This window comes from Prosopis cineraria, unplaced genomic scaffold (genome assembly GCF_029017545.1).
Source record: "Prosopis cineraria cultivar Desert tree isolate PC_DT_omini unplaced genomic scaffold, ASM2901754v1 PC11, whole genome shotgun sequence".
Classification (NCBI taxonomy): Eukaryota; Viridiplantae; Streptophyta; class Magnoliopsida; order Fabales; family Fabaceae; genus Prosopis; species Prosopis cineraria.
In genome coordinates, this window is record NW_026555342.1 from 45,181,391 (window position 1) to 45,197,524 (window position 16,134).

Here is a 16,134-nt window from a genome sequence, read left to right on the forward strand (position 1 = left end):
TTCATCAAAATAGTAAAGCAGGCTCCATTATTCTCAGTCACGTTTACATTCTATTGCAAGCCATAGATGCCAGTCTACATAGGAACCAAACTTGTGCTTGCACAATCGCTTCTTAAAACAGGAACAAGCATAGTATACATACAGGCAGTAGAAAATACAAAGCAGAACAGATATATTCTGTCGACAGTTCTGCCACCGAACACAGTTGTCAGTCAGCATCCAAATTCTAAGCTAAGCGCCATCATCTTCGAGGTTGTTGACCCGTTCACATTCATCAATCCATTCACTGTATCTGCATTATATCAAAACAGATTCTTAAGTCATGTGTGGGTTCTACTCCATGCAGGTATGTGCATGTGTGTGAGAAGGCAAAGGTGGTTTTTCACAGACTGATGGCACTTACACGTCTATTGGCTCGGATAAAGCTGAAAATGAAAGGAAAAGGATTGATTAATAATTCTATCAGCAATGCATATGATCTTAGAGCATATAATGACTGCAAGAGTTTCTAATTATGCAAGTGTTGAGTTAAGCAATCTTAAAAAGAACAACTGAACAAGTAAAGCTATTCCAACCGGAATAGTATAGGGAAAATGTTTTAATTGTCATTTTCTTTCAGACATTCACAAAGAAAAGGAAAAAATAAAAGGTAAAGGTGCATTTTTATCTTTGATATGTTCTCTGAGAAGCAACCAACACCTTAAACTATTAGTTAGAGCAATTTCACCCTTAAAGTAATTAAAATAAAGTGTCTTTGCCCTTTCCGTCAAATTCCTAACATTGACCGCTAGAAAATGCTAATTGGGACTTCAACATTGACCGTAGAAAATTTAACAGCAACGGTGAAAATGCTCCATTTTAATTACATTAAGAGTAAAATTGCTCCAATCAATAGTTTAGGATGGTGGGTGCTTCTCAAAAAATACTTCAGAAGCAAAAATGCACTTTTATCCAAAAATAAAATATTCTACCAAGCACCCCAAAACTATCATCGACTATATGAATTATGTTGTTTGCCCACGCTTTCAAAATGTTATGTCACTACTAATTGTAGTTAGGCTGAGTGAAATACACTTGATGTCGCTCAGGCAAGATTTTAAATGCAAGTCTTGTGAACCGAAAAAATCCACATAGGGAAGCTCCCTCTATTTAGAGCCCCTTATAGACCCAATCCGGATTATTTAGTATGCAGGATGATTCTCACCCCCCCGCCCAAAAAAAAAAAGGTTCAAAGGACTCATTATGATTTGTTTGGTATAACAAATAGAAAATAATGAAATGAAAACATAATTTTGATGAAAGAAAATGACAATCATGCTGTTGGTTAAAAATATACTGTTGAGTAATGATTACAAAGACAAAACAGACATTAGAAAACAAGGAAGGAAAGGAAATCTCTTTCCTTCCCTAACACCTCACAGGACCTGACGTCTACAATCTACAAGTAAAGGAAATCTCTTCCCTCCCTTGATGCCTCAGAAGACCTAATGTCTAAAAGTAAAGGAACCTTAATACCTCACGTTGTGAGGCTCACAGGGCCAGATGTCTACAAGTACAACATGGGCGAATTGCCAATCACTCTTAAAAAGGCAAAAGGCATCATAAGTAAAAACAAAGCATATTCCAATATCAATTGGCTTTTTCACATACTTCCAATGCCCTCACTGATTTGATTTATTCATCATTTCTATAAACAGTGCCAAGTGTGAGGATGGAAAACCAAGTCCAGCCGTGGGACTTAATTACTAGCTTCATATAATCAATGTTTTCATTGCTAAAAAGTACAAATAAGGGCCTGAAACACACCTGTAATGGTGGTGCTAAAGCTCTCTTGGCATATCCTGCAAGAAGCTTCCCCTATCAGGTTCTTCATATCTCTGTCAAAAGTAAGCCAAAAATGAGTATCAAAATGAATATTCACCTCCATCTATAACAGGAAAAGGGAAATGGTTTCAGAAACAAATATATCAGAGACTCTTGCAAAGCCCTTGACAAATAGTCAAAAATTGCATACATGCGGCATTCAACACCAGAGCCATGGTTGCAGAAGGGGCAACTGAAGACGGTGTCAAGTTTATCCATTCGTTTCTTTGGAGGAGGCTTCGCTCTTGATTTTCTCTTTCCCATAGCTCAAATCCTACATTTGATATATTTGAATTAAAAACATAAAATCCAACCTCTTAGCAATCTAAAAACTTGATGACAATAACAAAGGTTTAGTGATTGAGGTAAACTATCCTGGTGATTAAAGAGTTTCAAGCATCTATTGCACATTTCATGTTTCTTTGTCAATTTTTATTCTATTTTGAAAAACAGATGCTTGTCACCTCTCCATATATGGGGTAATGTGATGATGGTCCTCCAAGATCAAAATTCACGCCATATCAATACACTCCTTCACGTCCTAAATGTAGGAGCTAGTTGGGAGGTTTGTCTTGATCCTAAATGTAAGATCTCAATCTTCTTTGTCTCCCATATTTATTATCGTTTTTCCAAACTAACCCAATAGTCAGATTCTTGTATGATGTATAAGCTAGTAATACTCCAATGTAAATTATTAGAAGGAGTATTTTAGAAAAAACCAACACACATACTCCCTCCATTTTCAAAAACAACAACAACAAGCTTTATCCCACTAGATAGGGTCAGCCACATGGATTGCACCACACCATTGTGCTCTATTAGTTACCAAACTTTTAGGAATGTTGTTAATTATGAAGTCTTGATCAACAACTTCCATAAGTATTTTCTTTGCTCTTCCTCTACTCTCTTTACAAGGCTTAAAATTATTTGTCCCACTCTCCTCATTGGTGTCTCCTAAGATCTTCTCTATACATGTCCAAACCATCTCAAATGATTTTTTTACCATTTTTAAGAAAATAACCAATACATACAATTTAAAAAGGTTGACTAAGTGTAATAACCATGTCTAAAATTAAAAAAATTGAATTAAATTATCCCTATAAGTAACCAAAAAAAAAAAAAAGTCTAGTAAAAATAAACATCAACTTTATGAGAGACAATTTGAGAAAAATGCAATAAATGCTTCTTGAAATTAGTAATTTTGCTTATAAAAAAAAAGGAGATATATGGTAGTGCTTTCATATTTGAAAATTTAGTAGTAGTTTACAACAACAACAAACCTTATTTAACTAGGTGGGGAAACACACACATTTTTCAAATAACCAACTTACCTAATTTTCTTAATAGGTGTGAAATAGTTACTCCCCCTGCCCATCTATATAAGGTGTTTTTAACCAAATCCCACATGCTAATAAAAATTTATTATTTGGTTGAAAGCACATAAAACCAGAAGAATTTTCCAGTTTCATCCTTAATAATGTTACAATTAATATCATGGTGGTAGGTGATGAAGCACACAATTAATTTGACCTTCCTTTTTAAGACAAGGACAAAAATATCTATTTACTCAAAAATATCATGACACCCCTCATATTTAGAGACAAATCAAGCTTCTAGAAAACACCCTATATATAGGTATAGAGGGAGTAACTAGTTTCTACATTTAGGATGAGAGGGAGTATAAAATAAATTCTATAACACTTAGTACTCTTCATAAGTTAACAACAATGTGGATTAACTTTTAGATTCTGTGCAATGCGCAAGGCTAACATTCAGTTAATGCACAACAAAAAATTCAAGGGGCAACAAAAGCTTCATCAGAAAATACTGCGACATTGAGGGTTCTTTTTTCATTTTTCTCTCTTCAAAGAGACCTCATTGTTCAATAACTATTCGAAGAGAAAAATGGGTATTCTCTATATATTACCCCTTTGAGAATGCTCAAAATAATTGCATAGGTCCCACACTGATCATGGAAGAGACTACATGAACTAAAGGCCCAAACTTCCTTCCACAACCAAAAGAAAAACAGAAAAGAAGATAGTTGAATCTTTCCCTGAACTCTTAACGGCAAATCAGCAGATAACTAGTCACCAAAATTTCAAAATAAAGAACAAATTTTCAAAACAAAGCTATCTCCTTTTCCATTTGTTCCCCCAATTAACAAGATAAGAAACGGCAATCAAATCAAACCCTAATCAACGGAAAGTTCAGGCATCAGACTCGGAAAGAGCATGGTCAGACAAATAAATCACAAAGTGATAATCGCAGTGTTGAAACTACAAATGGAAAGAGAAAATCGAAAGGAGCATTTTTCCAACATAAACATGGCAGATTCTGATTAAAGAATAATCTTTCTCCAAAATCAGCAATTCGAAACGCATTCTGCAACTCAGTATTACAGCAGACAGATCGATTTTGAGATAAATTAGAGTGAAAGACGAAAAATGCAAGCTCTACCTTACGGATTTCCCAGTTGTCTCTGACCGTAAAAGTAGCTTCTTGCGTTCAGGGTAGCTGCTCGTGTTTGTGCTCTGTAGCCAGGGAACGCGAAATGGATAGCGTAGAAGCCAAAATGCCTTCATACGCGCGCGTGATTATTTATAGAATTGTCTTTATATTTTATTATATATATAAATTAGAGCCAATAAATTAATTTAAATCTAACATGCTAGCTTGACTTAACAAATCTTAAAACTGAATTTAAAAGTTTAGAAAAAATTTTAACTTCAGACTTATTTGAGCCTGTTAGAAATTCGCCCAAATGAGAGTAGCCAAATACTTAAATTCTTTTTTATTATTAATAAAATAAAATAATTTTTATTTAAACTTTCATTTAACATTCAGTCAAACTCTCAATTGGCACATTTTACACTTTTAAACCAAGTTTTAATATTCTAATAACTATTTATTTTGAATATTTTTTTGAAATATTAAGGAAATAAATACAAGAGGTTATTTCATGTGCTTTCATTTTTACTCTTTTAATGCTTGATCTCACTTTCATATGGATAGGGAAAAATTGTGTGTGTAATAATATGTTGCTCAAAAAAATCTTAATTTTTTAAGATGAAAATTGAAAATGACACCAAAAAAAATATATTTAACAATTCCCACAGGAAGTGACCATTCCCTATTCTTTAGTAATTATTGTCCTCCTTACTTTTTCCGGTTCTATTTATAAATTATTTTCATTGATCTCATCAATATCAATGCAATAAAAGTATAAGGAATAAAGTAAGTGAAATTTTAAACATAATTCTCAAGTAAAAAGTAAAAAGTAAGTCAATCATATAATATTATTTTTTTGTCTTTCTCTTTCTTACTTTTTAAGGGTAATTTGTAGATTTCAATTTGAAACAAAATAATCTCATTAACAAATAACTTATAAAGTGAATTAGATTATACTTCTAAAAAGTGACTTATATACTGCACTGGAGGAGTATGTTGTATTTAATTGTTAGAGAAAATGGCAAAAATATACTTGTAATTTGCTATTCAATTTTAATTATAGCCCAAAAAAAGTTGTCATCCTCTACTCTTAAGTAGTCATTGTTCTCTTTATATTTCATTTCAAATTTTAAATAGGGGTAAATTTGTCATTTTTTCAAAAACTAATATGCTAGACAAGTCCGTAGGAACTATCCAATAATTATAACATTTTGTGGCACTTTTTTTTATTTGCATATTTTAGGGTTTTTTTTTTCATTCTCCTATATTCAAATTCAATATTTTTTTTTTGGGTAAGAAACCCACATAATTCTAACAAGCATATAGCAAAAATATGTTAAAACTTTTTTTCAAGATGTGCCTAGTATCTTAAATTTTTTTATTAGAATAATATTGTCCTCCTTTCAAAATTAGTGCAATCCCAACTAGTTATTAAATATAAAGTTAGTTGACCATCAAAAACTTCCTTTACCCAAGGACACGACACGGTGGCGACTCAAAAGAACTATGGCCGTCGCCGAGCATTCAATACACTACTATCAATCATTTGGAAACTCAATGATTCATCTTCCTTTGCTTTTCATCATTTGCTCTTGATTGCTTCATCTCCTTTGTCACCTCCTCACAAGACAAGGAGCCTCCTTGGATTGATTTCTTTATACTCTCATCAATCATGGCTGTGTCTTCTTCCTCTTCATCTTTCAAATCATCGCTTTACGGTCACAACCATAAATAATCTAAATGCTCTTGATGATGATTGCATTATCATCTGCTACTACTGTTAGTGCTTGACCTTGTAGATCTTGGACTTTGCTTTACTCAAGCTTCTCACTAAAGCTGGTAATTTGAACCGGTTAGGCTTATTCGGGTTAGGCTCAATTTAGGTTGAGCTTATTAGGATAGGACTTAAAGTACCCTATCGTTTTAAAAAAGCTCACTTAGCCTAATCCAACCCTAACTTTTTTCGGGCTGGCCTGAATTATTGGCTTTACTTCTCACAAAATTAGTGAAGGGAACTAGAGATCTTGGTCTTCATTGCGAGTAGAGCCATGAATGAAAAAAGAAAAGCCTATGTTTTAACAAGAAATGAGGCCTTAAGCTTAAAGTCATTTGATAAAAGCTTTATGAATTTTGCTTTTTTTTTTATGTGGATTGGTATGCACAAGTGGGAGTGTGAAATGAAAGTTAAGCCACTTGCGAGACTTGTATTTGTCAAATTGAGATCCAAAAATCAATTTATGACTTGTTTATAAAATAACTCAAGCTCCTAATCCAAATTAAATTAAAGGTTTGATGTTAAGCTTGAGGTGTAGCTAACCTTTCGATTGAATGAACTTAAATGTGATATTAAGACTTAGAAATGTATGACTAAAATTGTCTAAATTGCATGATTAATTGCATGGTATGCATCATGACATATTAGTATTAGTTAATGAGACCTTTGTGTCTCATTCCTCATGATCAATATTTTTACATGAAAGGATCCAACTGGAGAAGCACCTACTGCATCGTTGTGGTGTGTAGGACACCATTTAAGCTTGTTTAGTCCTCTTTATGTTTTTGCCAACCTAGGGCATTATTTTGTAATTGAGCATTGAAAAGCCCTCAGTCGTATTAAGTCTTCAAAGAAAATTAAGATGTAGTTGAGAGTATACCTTAGGTAATTTAATCCTAAGGAAGCATATAATGGCAATCAAAAACCAATCCAATGACCTAAACAAATTAATTCTAGAAGAGAATTCAAGAGAGTTTATATTTTTGGATTTTTAACCAAGCAACTAAAGAAAAATGATATAGACTTAACCAAATATTCAAAGTAGCTCTTCAAGGATAGACTACCCCACTCCCATCATTACCCTTCCTAACTTTGATTGAGTTCGATTTTAATCTTCAATTGACATATGAGGATACTTAAATTACCTTTAGGACTATGCATAAGTGATTAGACTAATACATAAACACCTTGAAAACTATACCAATCTGTGATCAACTCTTGACATTAGCCCTAACTCTTACCTTGGTCATGTTTAGATACTCTAAACCAATCAATATCATGTAATTAACTTGAGTTTAAGACCTAAATAGATAAGGTTTAGAAAGACTCAAGTTATGGCTTTATCTCCTTAGAAAGAGAAATCTAGCCTCTCATAATGGTTTCTTTTATAATTTGTATAGAAATCCCTCCCTTGATGGCCTCTATAGCTTTAAATCTTGATTGAGATGAGACGAATTAGGGTTGGAAGTGAAGAGAATGAGAGAAAATGGAGAGGAATGGAAATTAAAGAATGAGAGAGAGTGAGATGTGAATTGCAATGTGTAAAATGAAGTGTTCCCCTTGTGATTCACATTTAGCCCGCTTGATCAACATGTGAGGGTATAAAATAAGTGAAATAGAATAGGTTCTAGTAATCAGAGCTAAGGAAAATCTAAAATTAGTTAACCAACTTGGTTGGGAAGTTAAATCATGAATGTGACTACTAATCAAGCTAGATTAATTTGAGTGTACTTGTAGCTCTTCTTGGAGTCTTCTACACTTGATCAAAACTTATTAATACTTCTAAAATGATGATGAGACAATGGTTAATGGCTGCTTCGTCGAGTTCTTCCATGCTTGGAGTCTTAAGAAGTTTCCTGTATTAACTTATATACATGTGTCACTCTAGGGTTTCCTAGTTTTGCAATTTGTCATGTAATCCAATATGTTGGCCATTTAATCTTCATCCAAATCTTTATTTCCATGTGCAATTGTACACACAAGAATGATGAAAGCATGTGTGCAAAATTCCAAATCAAAATTCAAAGGCCAATTGCAAGGCACAATGCCATTTCTAAGGTATTAGGTTACAAAACATGACAACCTAATATTAATGTCTTTATCTTGAAACATCCTATTACTTATATTTTTAATGTTTTTTTGAAACCTATAATGAATTTGAATCTCAAATTTGTTCCATTGATTTTAAGAAGACAAAAGACATAAACTAAACTAATGTCCTAAAATTGCCTAAAATTGCCAAAATGACTAAAATACCATTAGGTTAAGAGTGAATCTTAATTGATTCTAAAGGCTTAAAATGCCTAATATGTAAAAATTAAGCTTCCAAGAACACAATAGTGTAATAAAATCATCATAAAATGTATGTAAATAATGCAATATATCAAGCATGTAGACTCATGACTTTTGGTAAATTTGTCCATTGTAGCCACGAGACTTTTTTTTTGACTCACATGGTCTTATCAATGATGATTAAAGCATGTTTGGGTATGAAATTTTTTTATAGCAAGTTTTATCACTTATTCAATTATAATTGTATTGGGTGACTGTGAACCAAGTACGAGAATTTAAGTTGTATGACCTATTAAGTGGAAAATTGTTGTTTGGGTTGTGTGTAATGTGATCGATCAAGTTTTTTGAATTATGTGTTTTGATGATTATAAAACCAAGAAAAAGGGGTTTGTTACTTGTATAGATCAAATATATAATTATGAAGTGACAAAAGTTTCAAGAGAATGAAGATCAAGAGAAGACTTAAAATTATAGGCTTTATATTTTGTTTTTGTTTTTATGTTCAATGTGAAAATTAATGAGAGCTAATCACATAACTTAAATGGTAAGAATACATCCATTAGATTATGTCTTAGGCTCATAATCCTTAAAACCTTATTGTCAAACATTTAAAATGTACCTTTGCTTATTTGTCTGATCTACGCGAGTTCTAGTATAGGCCTATGCGTGATTCAACTATCATTTATGCATTATAGGACTTAGTGGATTCAATTTAAGCTTAAGTTAGAACTGAAACTTGCTTGAATTAGACTTCAAAAGTATTAATTAGATTTCAAAAGTATTACTTGATTCTATAGGTTAATTCACACATGACTTATAGACTGTTCCCACACATGTTTGAGATAATAGAGAAAGCAAGTGTCTTAAGCATTAGTTAGATCACACTTGAATAAGCCATTGGATTTAGACTTACTTTTGTGAACTAATTCTTGCTTGATTAAGATGAATTCCATGCTTGAATTATCCTTATTGTCAAATTAAAGTATGCCTTTGAGTAATCCATGTGTGACATTTGCTTGATCCACGCTTGAATAGGTTCTAACACTTGGAAACTTTCAAGTTTCCTTAAGCCTAAATAATCTAATTCAAGCTTGATTTAGAAGTGTCTCAAGCATGTTTTGACCCATAAAGAGTACATTTCTAATCCATGCTTTGAACTAGCCTGTGTCTATGCATATTTGAGCTCATAGTGGAGGTAAGAAGCTTCTAAACTTTAATACATGCTTGATTTCATTATAGCCTTAAGATTGAACCAGATGGAAGTATACTAAGTCAATCCATGCATGACACCCTTCCCATCCATGTGTAAGTGACCTTCTAACAAGCATTTAATGTACGTACTTTGTAAGAAAAAAAATACTTTTTCTAGTATTCTTCACTTCCACACATTTGCAACAACTATAATATTTACTTTGAGTATTCCTAACATCTCTTTGGTGTCAAACTATAAATAGATCCTTATTTAAGTAAGTGGGCGACACATTATCATGTATTAAGTGCCTTATTATTGAAATCTTAATATTTTGCATATAGTTAATGTGAAATTTTCACTCCCTTAGTTTATAGGCCATTGATGTATCATATACTATTTTGAGAGAGTTCTTTTAAAGTGCCTACATTGTTCCTATCATCTCATTCAGTGATAATTCATTAGGAAAAATTTAATCTATATTATTAAAAGAGTCAATGGAAGTATTCCTTTGGTTTAATATAAAGAGATTTCTCTGTAAGAGTTAAAGAGTGCTCACAATCCTTAACAGAGAAGTTGTAAACAACTTACAAGTACTTGAATAAACTTATGGTTTGTAATGCGCACCAAGCTTGTGTTATAATGGAAAAATCTTAGAGGTGTTTTGAGGACTGGATGTAGGCCTAGAGGTTGGCTGATTTAGATGAATCATCTATGTAGTATCTCTAACCCTTATCTCTTTATATTTAGCTCATTATCTTCTCGTACACTCTTTGGTTTTGAATTTATGAAATGTTATTTACTTCATCTCATGAATTGTGTTTTGATAAACTAATTTTGTCTTCTTTATCTAATCTAGTTTTCAAGAGTTTAGTTTATTTTAGAAGTAATTTATGAACTTTTTATAACAGAAGTATTTGTTAGTTAATTTAACTTAGTTGTAAAACCTTCTATTGCACTTTCTTTTAGTTAAACTTTATAAAAGTTTTATTTAGTTTGAAAATTTGCTAAATACCTAATTCAACCCCTCTTGGTTATTGTTGCATGATCTTACAAAGTTGTTCACACACCTGCTTTGATTTTGGTGTTGATTTTATAAAGAGTTTTATTTGCAAAAGATGTGTTTATGACCCTAAATGAGTTTTAGTGGATAAAATCTTCATTTGAAGTTATTGTTATGTCAAACTAAAGCCAATAGTTTGATTTTATGATAAACATTGTGTGGACACTTGAATTACTCAAATTAAATGTGCATGCTAAAAGCTATGCATGTTTAAAGTTTTAAATTACTGTTCATTTTGGTTTAGTGATGATGTGTGTAATGCATTGCAGCGTATGTCTTTTTGGTCACAATCAAACATCCTTAACTTTACACTATATTCATTTATATGAAGATACCCTTTATTACAAAACCTAAGTAATTTTAAATCCTTACTATATATAAAAGTGTCTACCATAGTTATTAGAAGTAAAGTATATTTTTAAATCATTACCATGGCACATGTAAGGCTTACCATGGTAAAAAGAATAAAAATTACTTTTTAAGATGTTATTATGGTATAAAAGAGTTTACCATGATAGATAAGGATAAAAACATTTAATGAAAATTTATCATGATAGAAAATGATTTTTCTTGTAATATAAACATGTCCTAAAATCAATTACTATGGTAATAAAATAGTTCAACTTCTCAAAATTAGCCTACCATGGTAATTTTAAAATAGAACATAGTAGAATATTTAATGTCAAGAGTGGGATCCTAAAAATATTTAAATATTAAAACCATAATATTGATTTAAGGCACTCAACCTTAAGGAAGCATGATTCCCAAGGGCTTAATCTTCCAAATACAAGTTAAAAGAGGGTAAGAAGGTAAAAAAGGCTTTTCTGAAGAATTATTAAATGGTGTTCCACACACACACAATGCCTCGGGTGCTTCTCCAGTCGAGTTCTTCCTTGAAAATAGTTAATGATGGGGAATGAGACACAAAAGTCCTAGTAACCAAACTAAAATGCCATGTTATATGAACATGCAATTAATAATGTAAATTACTAATTGGGAAAGTAAACACATTTATAAAAAAAAAAGATATCTCAAGTCATAAAAACACAATTATAATGTATGACAACACCACTTTATCACCACCTTACACCATACTCTGCACTCTAACTTACCCAGCTAAAGGTAAGTTACAAGGTCTCCTTTACTATTACACATTTAATCTTTAAGAATCATGGTAATTAAGGGTAGGTAGACTAACAAGTTTGTAAACTTTATAATAATGGGATCCTAGGATTTCAAAACTCAAAACACCTCAGTATACTTTTATAATTCCAAAATTAGAGTTAAAGATGTATGCAAAAGCATGAGAATCTAAAAAGGATTAAAACATTTTTATTATAGTTTAAAAATAGAAAAAATAATGCAAAAAGCAGAGGTGCGCCATGGCATGTGATATGGATATTGTGGCATGTTCCCCTCTGTGCCATGCACCGCGATACATTACACAATTTTGACAACATTGACGCAACATGGATAAACTTCTAACGGACCTCATTTCTCTGTTTGATGTTCGATCGAGGTGATCTAGGTGTCTACCCTGAGCTTTCTCTTAACTCTAGCTAATAACACTTATTTCACAATCAGATTATTTCTCAATCAAAAATTAGACACCTATTGTTCAACTCACTCTTTTTATAAACAAAACATAATGTGAGTGCCCCAATTTCAATCCTAATGCCAAAAGCCTATCTTACACCCTAAACTCCATTCAATAGATTTACGGACACTTGTATAATATACCACATCATATAAATAATATATCTATCACATTTTCAATGCTCAACTCATTAATAATAAAAACAAAAAGGGGAGCCTCCAATTCATAAGTCATCATGTCATTTAATATTGATCACATTTTTACTTACTTCTTATTTGCACTAGTTTTTGCTTTATATTAGATTTTATAGTTAATACATATATAACCTAAGGCCCAAAATACATAATTTAATATTAACAATCACATAATGCAATTAAGTAAATATGAAATCTCCTTGTTGGCAATATCATGCAAATTATACACATAATACTCAAAATAAAACAAGGCCTACAAATAAGAAGGATATCCTATGCCTCGAGTTGTTTTCCTCAATCTTGCCCTGATAAGCTAAGCTAATGTAACAATGTAGAGAGAGTAGTGAGTACAATTACTCAATGACCAAGGTACATTTAACCTATACTAATACATGTCAATTAATTTCGATGCAAGTGGCAATTTATTGTCATACTCATGTTAGCTTAACATTTCAAAACACGTATTTACATTTCACATCATCGATAACATATATTCATGAAATTTCAACATAATAGCTCATTTTCACATTGATAGAATGTTAATCACATGCTTTCATCATAAGGGTTACAATACAGACAACCATATGCCCTTTATCAATAATATGCATGATCACACCTCCCTTATATCCTTCTTATGCTTCCGACATAAAACCATGGGCTATTTCACAATGGGTTTGTTCGCATGATGAGACTACCCTAGCCATTCACGCGTGAGAAGCTATATAGCTAAGGTTGCTTAACTTACTTGTGGGAGATGATTTCCCTTAAATCTCATACTATGGGGTGTCATTATCCCTAAACTAGCTTCTTTATTAAATAGTAGAAAACTAAAGTAGGTTCAAGTCTCTTATTACACAATGGGATAGTCTCTCATTAAATAAGTGGGACAATAGGTATAATGATATCTAAGCAAACTATTGAGCCCCAATGATAGCCTTACCATATGAATTTTAGCTTTACTACTCTTCTTCCTAGGTAAACTATTGCCTTACATGATCATGTTGTGCATAAATGCAAATTATCAAGCATGCACAATTATCATTATATATGCATGATTATTATCATCATTGTACTCATATTAAATTCATGTTTGTTACATTTTACACATCACATTTACTATTGAAGTCCACATCACATATATTCATTGAACTCTACATTCAACTCCACATTATAAGTATTAATTAAACTCCACATCACACATATTCATTGAACTCTACATTACAAGTATTCATTAAACTCCTTAATTTAATAATTCTTTTATTACACACCATTTACACAAATACATCATTACAAAACTTCCTCTTGTTATCAAAGAAAGATTAAAATTTCACATGCCACACCCGCATTACAAACGATTTCATAATCGACAATATTAATTCACAGTTAAAATAATTAATTAACACAGAAGAGTATAAGAAGATTTTCTCAAGTTATCTCAAACCTTTGAGAGGTTAAATATTTATCTCTTAAATACATATTTCTAAAGCTTCACAAAGCCTAAATGGTGCCAAGTTGTAATTACTCTACATTTAATGACAACAATAATCATCAATACCCTTTCTAGGATACTTTTCAACATCTAATTCATTATTTTCAAATCCTCAAAATTCAATCTCTTCATGTACAAGGATATCCATAGGATTTATTAGCTTCCTTTAACTCATATTAACTTCATTTAACTCACAATCAATCATTAATGATATTTTCTTGTATGTTTGGATAGCATTTTTAATTGATTATTTGAGGAAAAAATCATTTTTGCCAAAATTATCCAAACACCCATAAATTTGATTAATTGATTTTTGGGCCAAAAATCATTTTTTTTGGAAGTTGAGAATATGAGCTTTTGCAAAAAAGCTTACCAAAAAACATTGAGAAAAATTACAAAGAAAGACAAAGAAAAAATTACAAAGAAATCACATAATTTAATAAAAATAAAACAAAGCTCTCTTCTCTTTTTCTTTTTTTTTAATGAAATTCAAATTTTGTATCCTTAAAAAATTGCTAGCATAAGTTCCTGTCAACTATCACCCTTCACTCAATTTACTATAAAATTAATTCAAATAAAATATTAATTAGTAGAGAAAAATTAATTTAAAATTTAGAGTCATGACAAAGATTGTTGTAAAGGTCTAGAGAGAGAGAGTTTTTGTATTATTTGTGACATTGCTACATTTTCTATGTTGCTAAAATTTTAAGGTAGTGCTTAACATTTTCATCAGATATGACTCATATTCATCATGTCATTAGGGATCAATTTTTATATTACCATCTTTATTAGTTATTGTCAAATTGATGTTTGGTATTTAAGAATTAAATTTTTATCTTTTATTAAATGTATTTGAACTAAGATACATTGAGTTATTTATTTATGTAAATTAAATTGTCAACATTAATATAATTGATATAGCTAAAATTGATTCTAATTAAATTATTCAAACATCTTCCATTTTATTAAAATTAATTTTAGAAAAATGGTATCAAAACATATTACATTATAACACAATCAATTATGATTAAAATATACTATTTAATCAATTATTCAATTATTTTTATAATCTGTTATACTCAACTGAAATCCAAACAGGCACTTCAACTCCCATCCACCTCCTTTAAATAACCTAAATCACTTTCATTAACTCTATTTAAGTCAATGAGTTCAAACCTATAGCCTTTATGAACCAAAAACCATCTTTCTCAAACAAACTCTAACTCCCAACATTAAGAAAAATGGAAGAGGGAGGAGGACTTAGGCTTAGGGAACTTACTTTTAGTGTTAAAAAGCTTCAAAATACTCCAATGCCACAATATTCTAAGCCTTAGCAGAGCTCCTTAGGTCTTCTCCTTCCCTCTCACTCAAATTCTCTTTCTTTTCTCTAATTTTCATATCAGACTCATGTTTGATAAACTGAAAATCTGACCATGCATTATGTAACATCCTAGATTCAAACTTTAAATTTGAAGTCTTAAAATAAAGTGATTAATGAGTTAATGATGTTTGTGGATGGCTAATGAGGCTTTTGGACTTTTGGATAGCTTTGGTAATGAACTAGGATAGTGTTCGAGTTAATCAGGCCCGAGTGCAAAGCCCATGTTTCTCCAGGCTTTGTTATGCCATCCGCCATTATGGAGACATAATGTGCTATGTTAGAAGAGCCTAAATTTTATTAAATGAGCATACACATAGAAAAGAAAGAAATAATCTTATAAAAAAAGAAAAGAAAGAAATAAAGGAGGAAGGAACGGAGAGGGATTGTCTTGCCTCTATTAGGGCATTATCTTTGGGGCACTTTAAGGGTGTTTTGAAGCAAGAACCATTCTTGGGTAAGTTTCTTTTCACTGCTTTCTCCTTCTATGCGAGATGTTAGTAGATTTGAAAATGATAGGATGTCGTTTTTGGCTCCTCTTGGGTTCTAATTGAACCTATTATTTTCTTTAAGTCTTTGAGAAGTTAAATCAAGCTTTTAAAACTAGGTTTGAGAGTTTTGTAGTGATTTGAGATTTTTGGTTAAGGTTTTGATGAATCCTAAGTGAAAATTTTAGGATTTGATGTAATATGGGTGAAGAGTTGATATTATCTAAGTGTTTGGGATAGAATTAATGGAGTGTATTAGAAATGCTAATTATAGTAAAGAGGAAATTTAGGTATAGTGGGTACCCAAAATTAGGCTAAAAAGAGGATTTAATTAAATTTATAATTGATGATCAGTA

General features: G+C 31.4%; 2 protein-coding genes across 2 annotated transcripts in view; both read right to left on the reverse strand.

Moving 5' to 3' along the window:
* Positions 1 to 4,459, reverse strand: LOC129285298 (transcription elongation factor 1 homolog). The gene is made up of 5 exons (XM_054920923.1): positions 4,324 to 4,459; positions 2,015 to 2,137; positions 1,807 to 1,877; positions 404 to 425; positions 1 to 292 (listed from the first exon to the last, which is right to left on the reverse strand). The coding sequence occupies exons 2-5, from the start codon at positions 2,125 to 2,127 to the stop codon at positions 232 to 234; spliced, it is 267 nt and encodes an 88-aa protein (XP_054776898.1). The 5' UTR covers positions 2,128 to 2,137; positions 4,324 to 4,459; the 3' UTR covers positions 1 to 231.
* The window catches only part of LOC129286559 (uncharacterized), a 25,938-nt gene continuing 13,877 nt past the window's right edge, over positions 4,074 to 16,134 (reverse strand). Inside the window, exons 13-14 of the mRNA XM_054922503.1 lie at positions 4,329 to 4,397; positions 4,074 to 4,142 (exon numbers count right to left, since the gene is read on the reverse strand). Of these exons, the coding sequence (XP_054778478.1) occupies positions 4,074 to 4,142; positions 4,329 to 4,397 (138 nt within the window). The remainder of the gene's footprint in view (positions 4,143 to 4,328; positions 4,398 to 16,134) is intronic.

What these genes read in the sequence shown, in the direction of transcription:
- LOC129285298 (XM_054920923.1), bottom strand. Translation starts at nt 2,127, where the DNA reads ATGGGAAAGAGAAAATCAAGAGCGAAGCCTCCTCCAAAGAAACGAATG. An exon ending in TCTGGTGTTGAATGCCGCAT is followed by an intron (nt 1,878 to 2,014) that starts GTATGCAATTTT and finishes TACTTTTGACAG; the next exon opens with AGATATGAAGAACCTGATAG. An exon ending in TTATCCGAGCCAATAGACGT is followed by an intron (nt 293 to 403) that starts GTAAGTGCCATC and finishes GATATAATGCAG; the next exon opens with ATACAGTGAATGGATTGATG.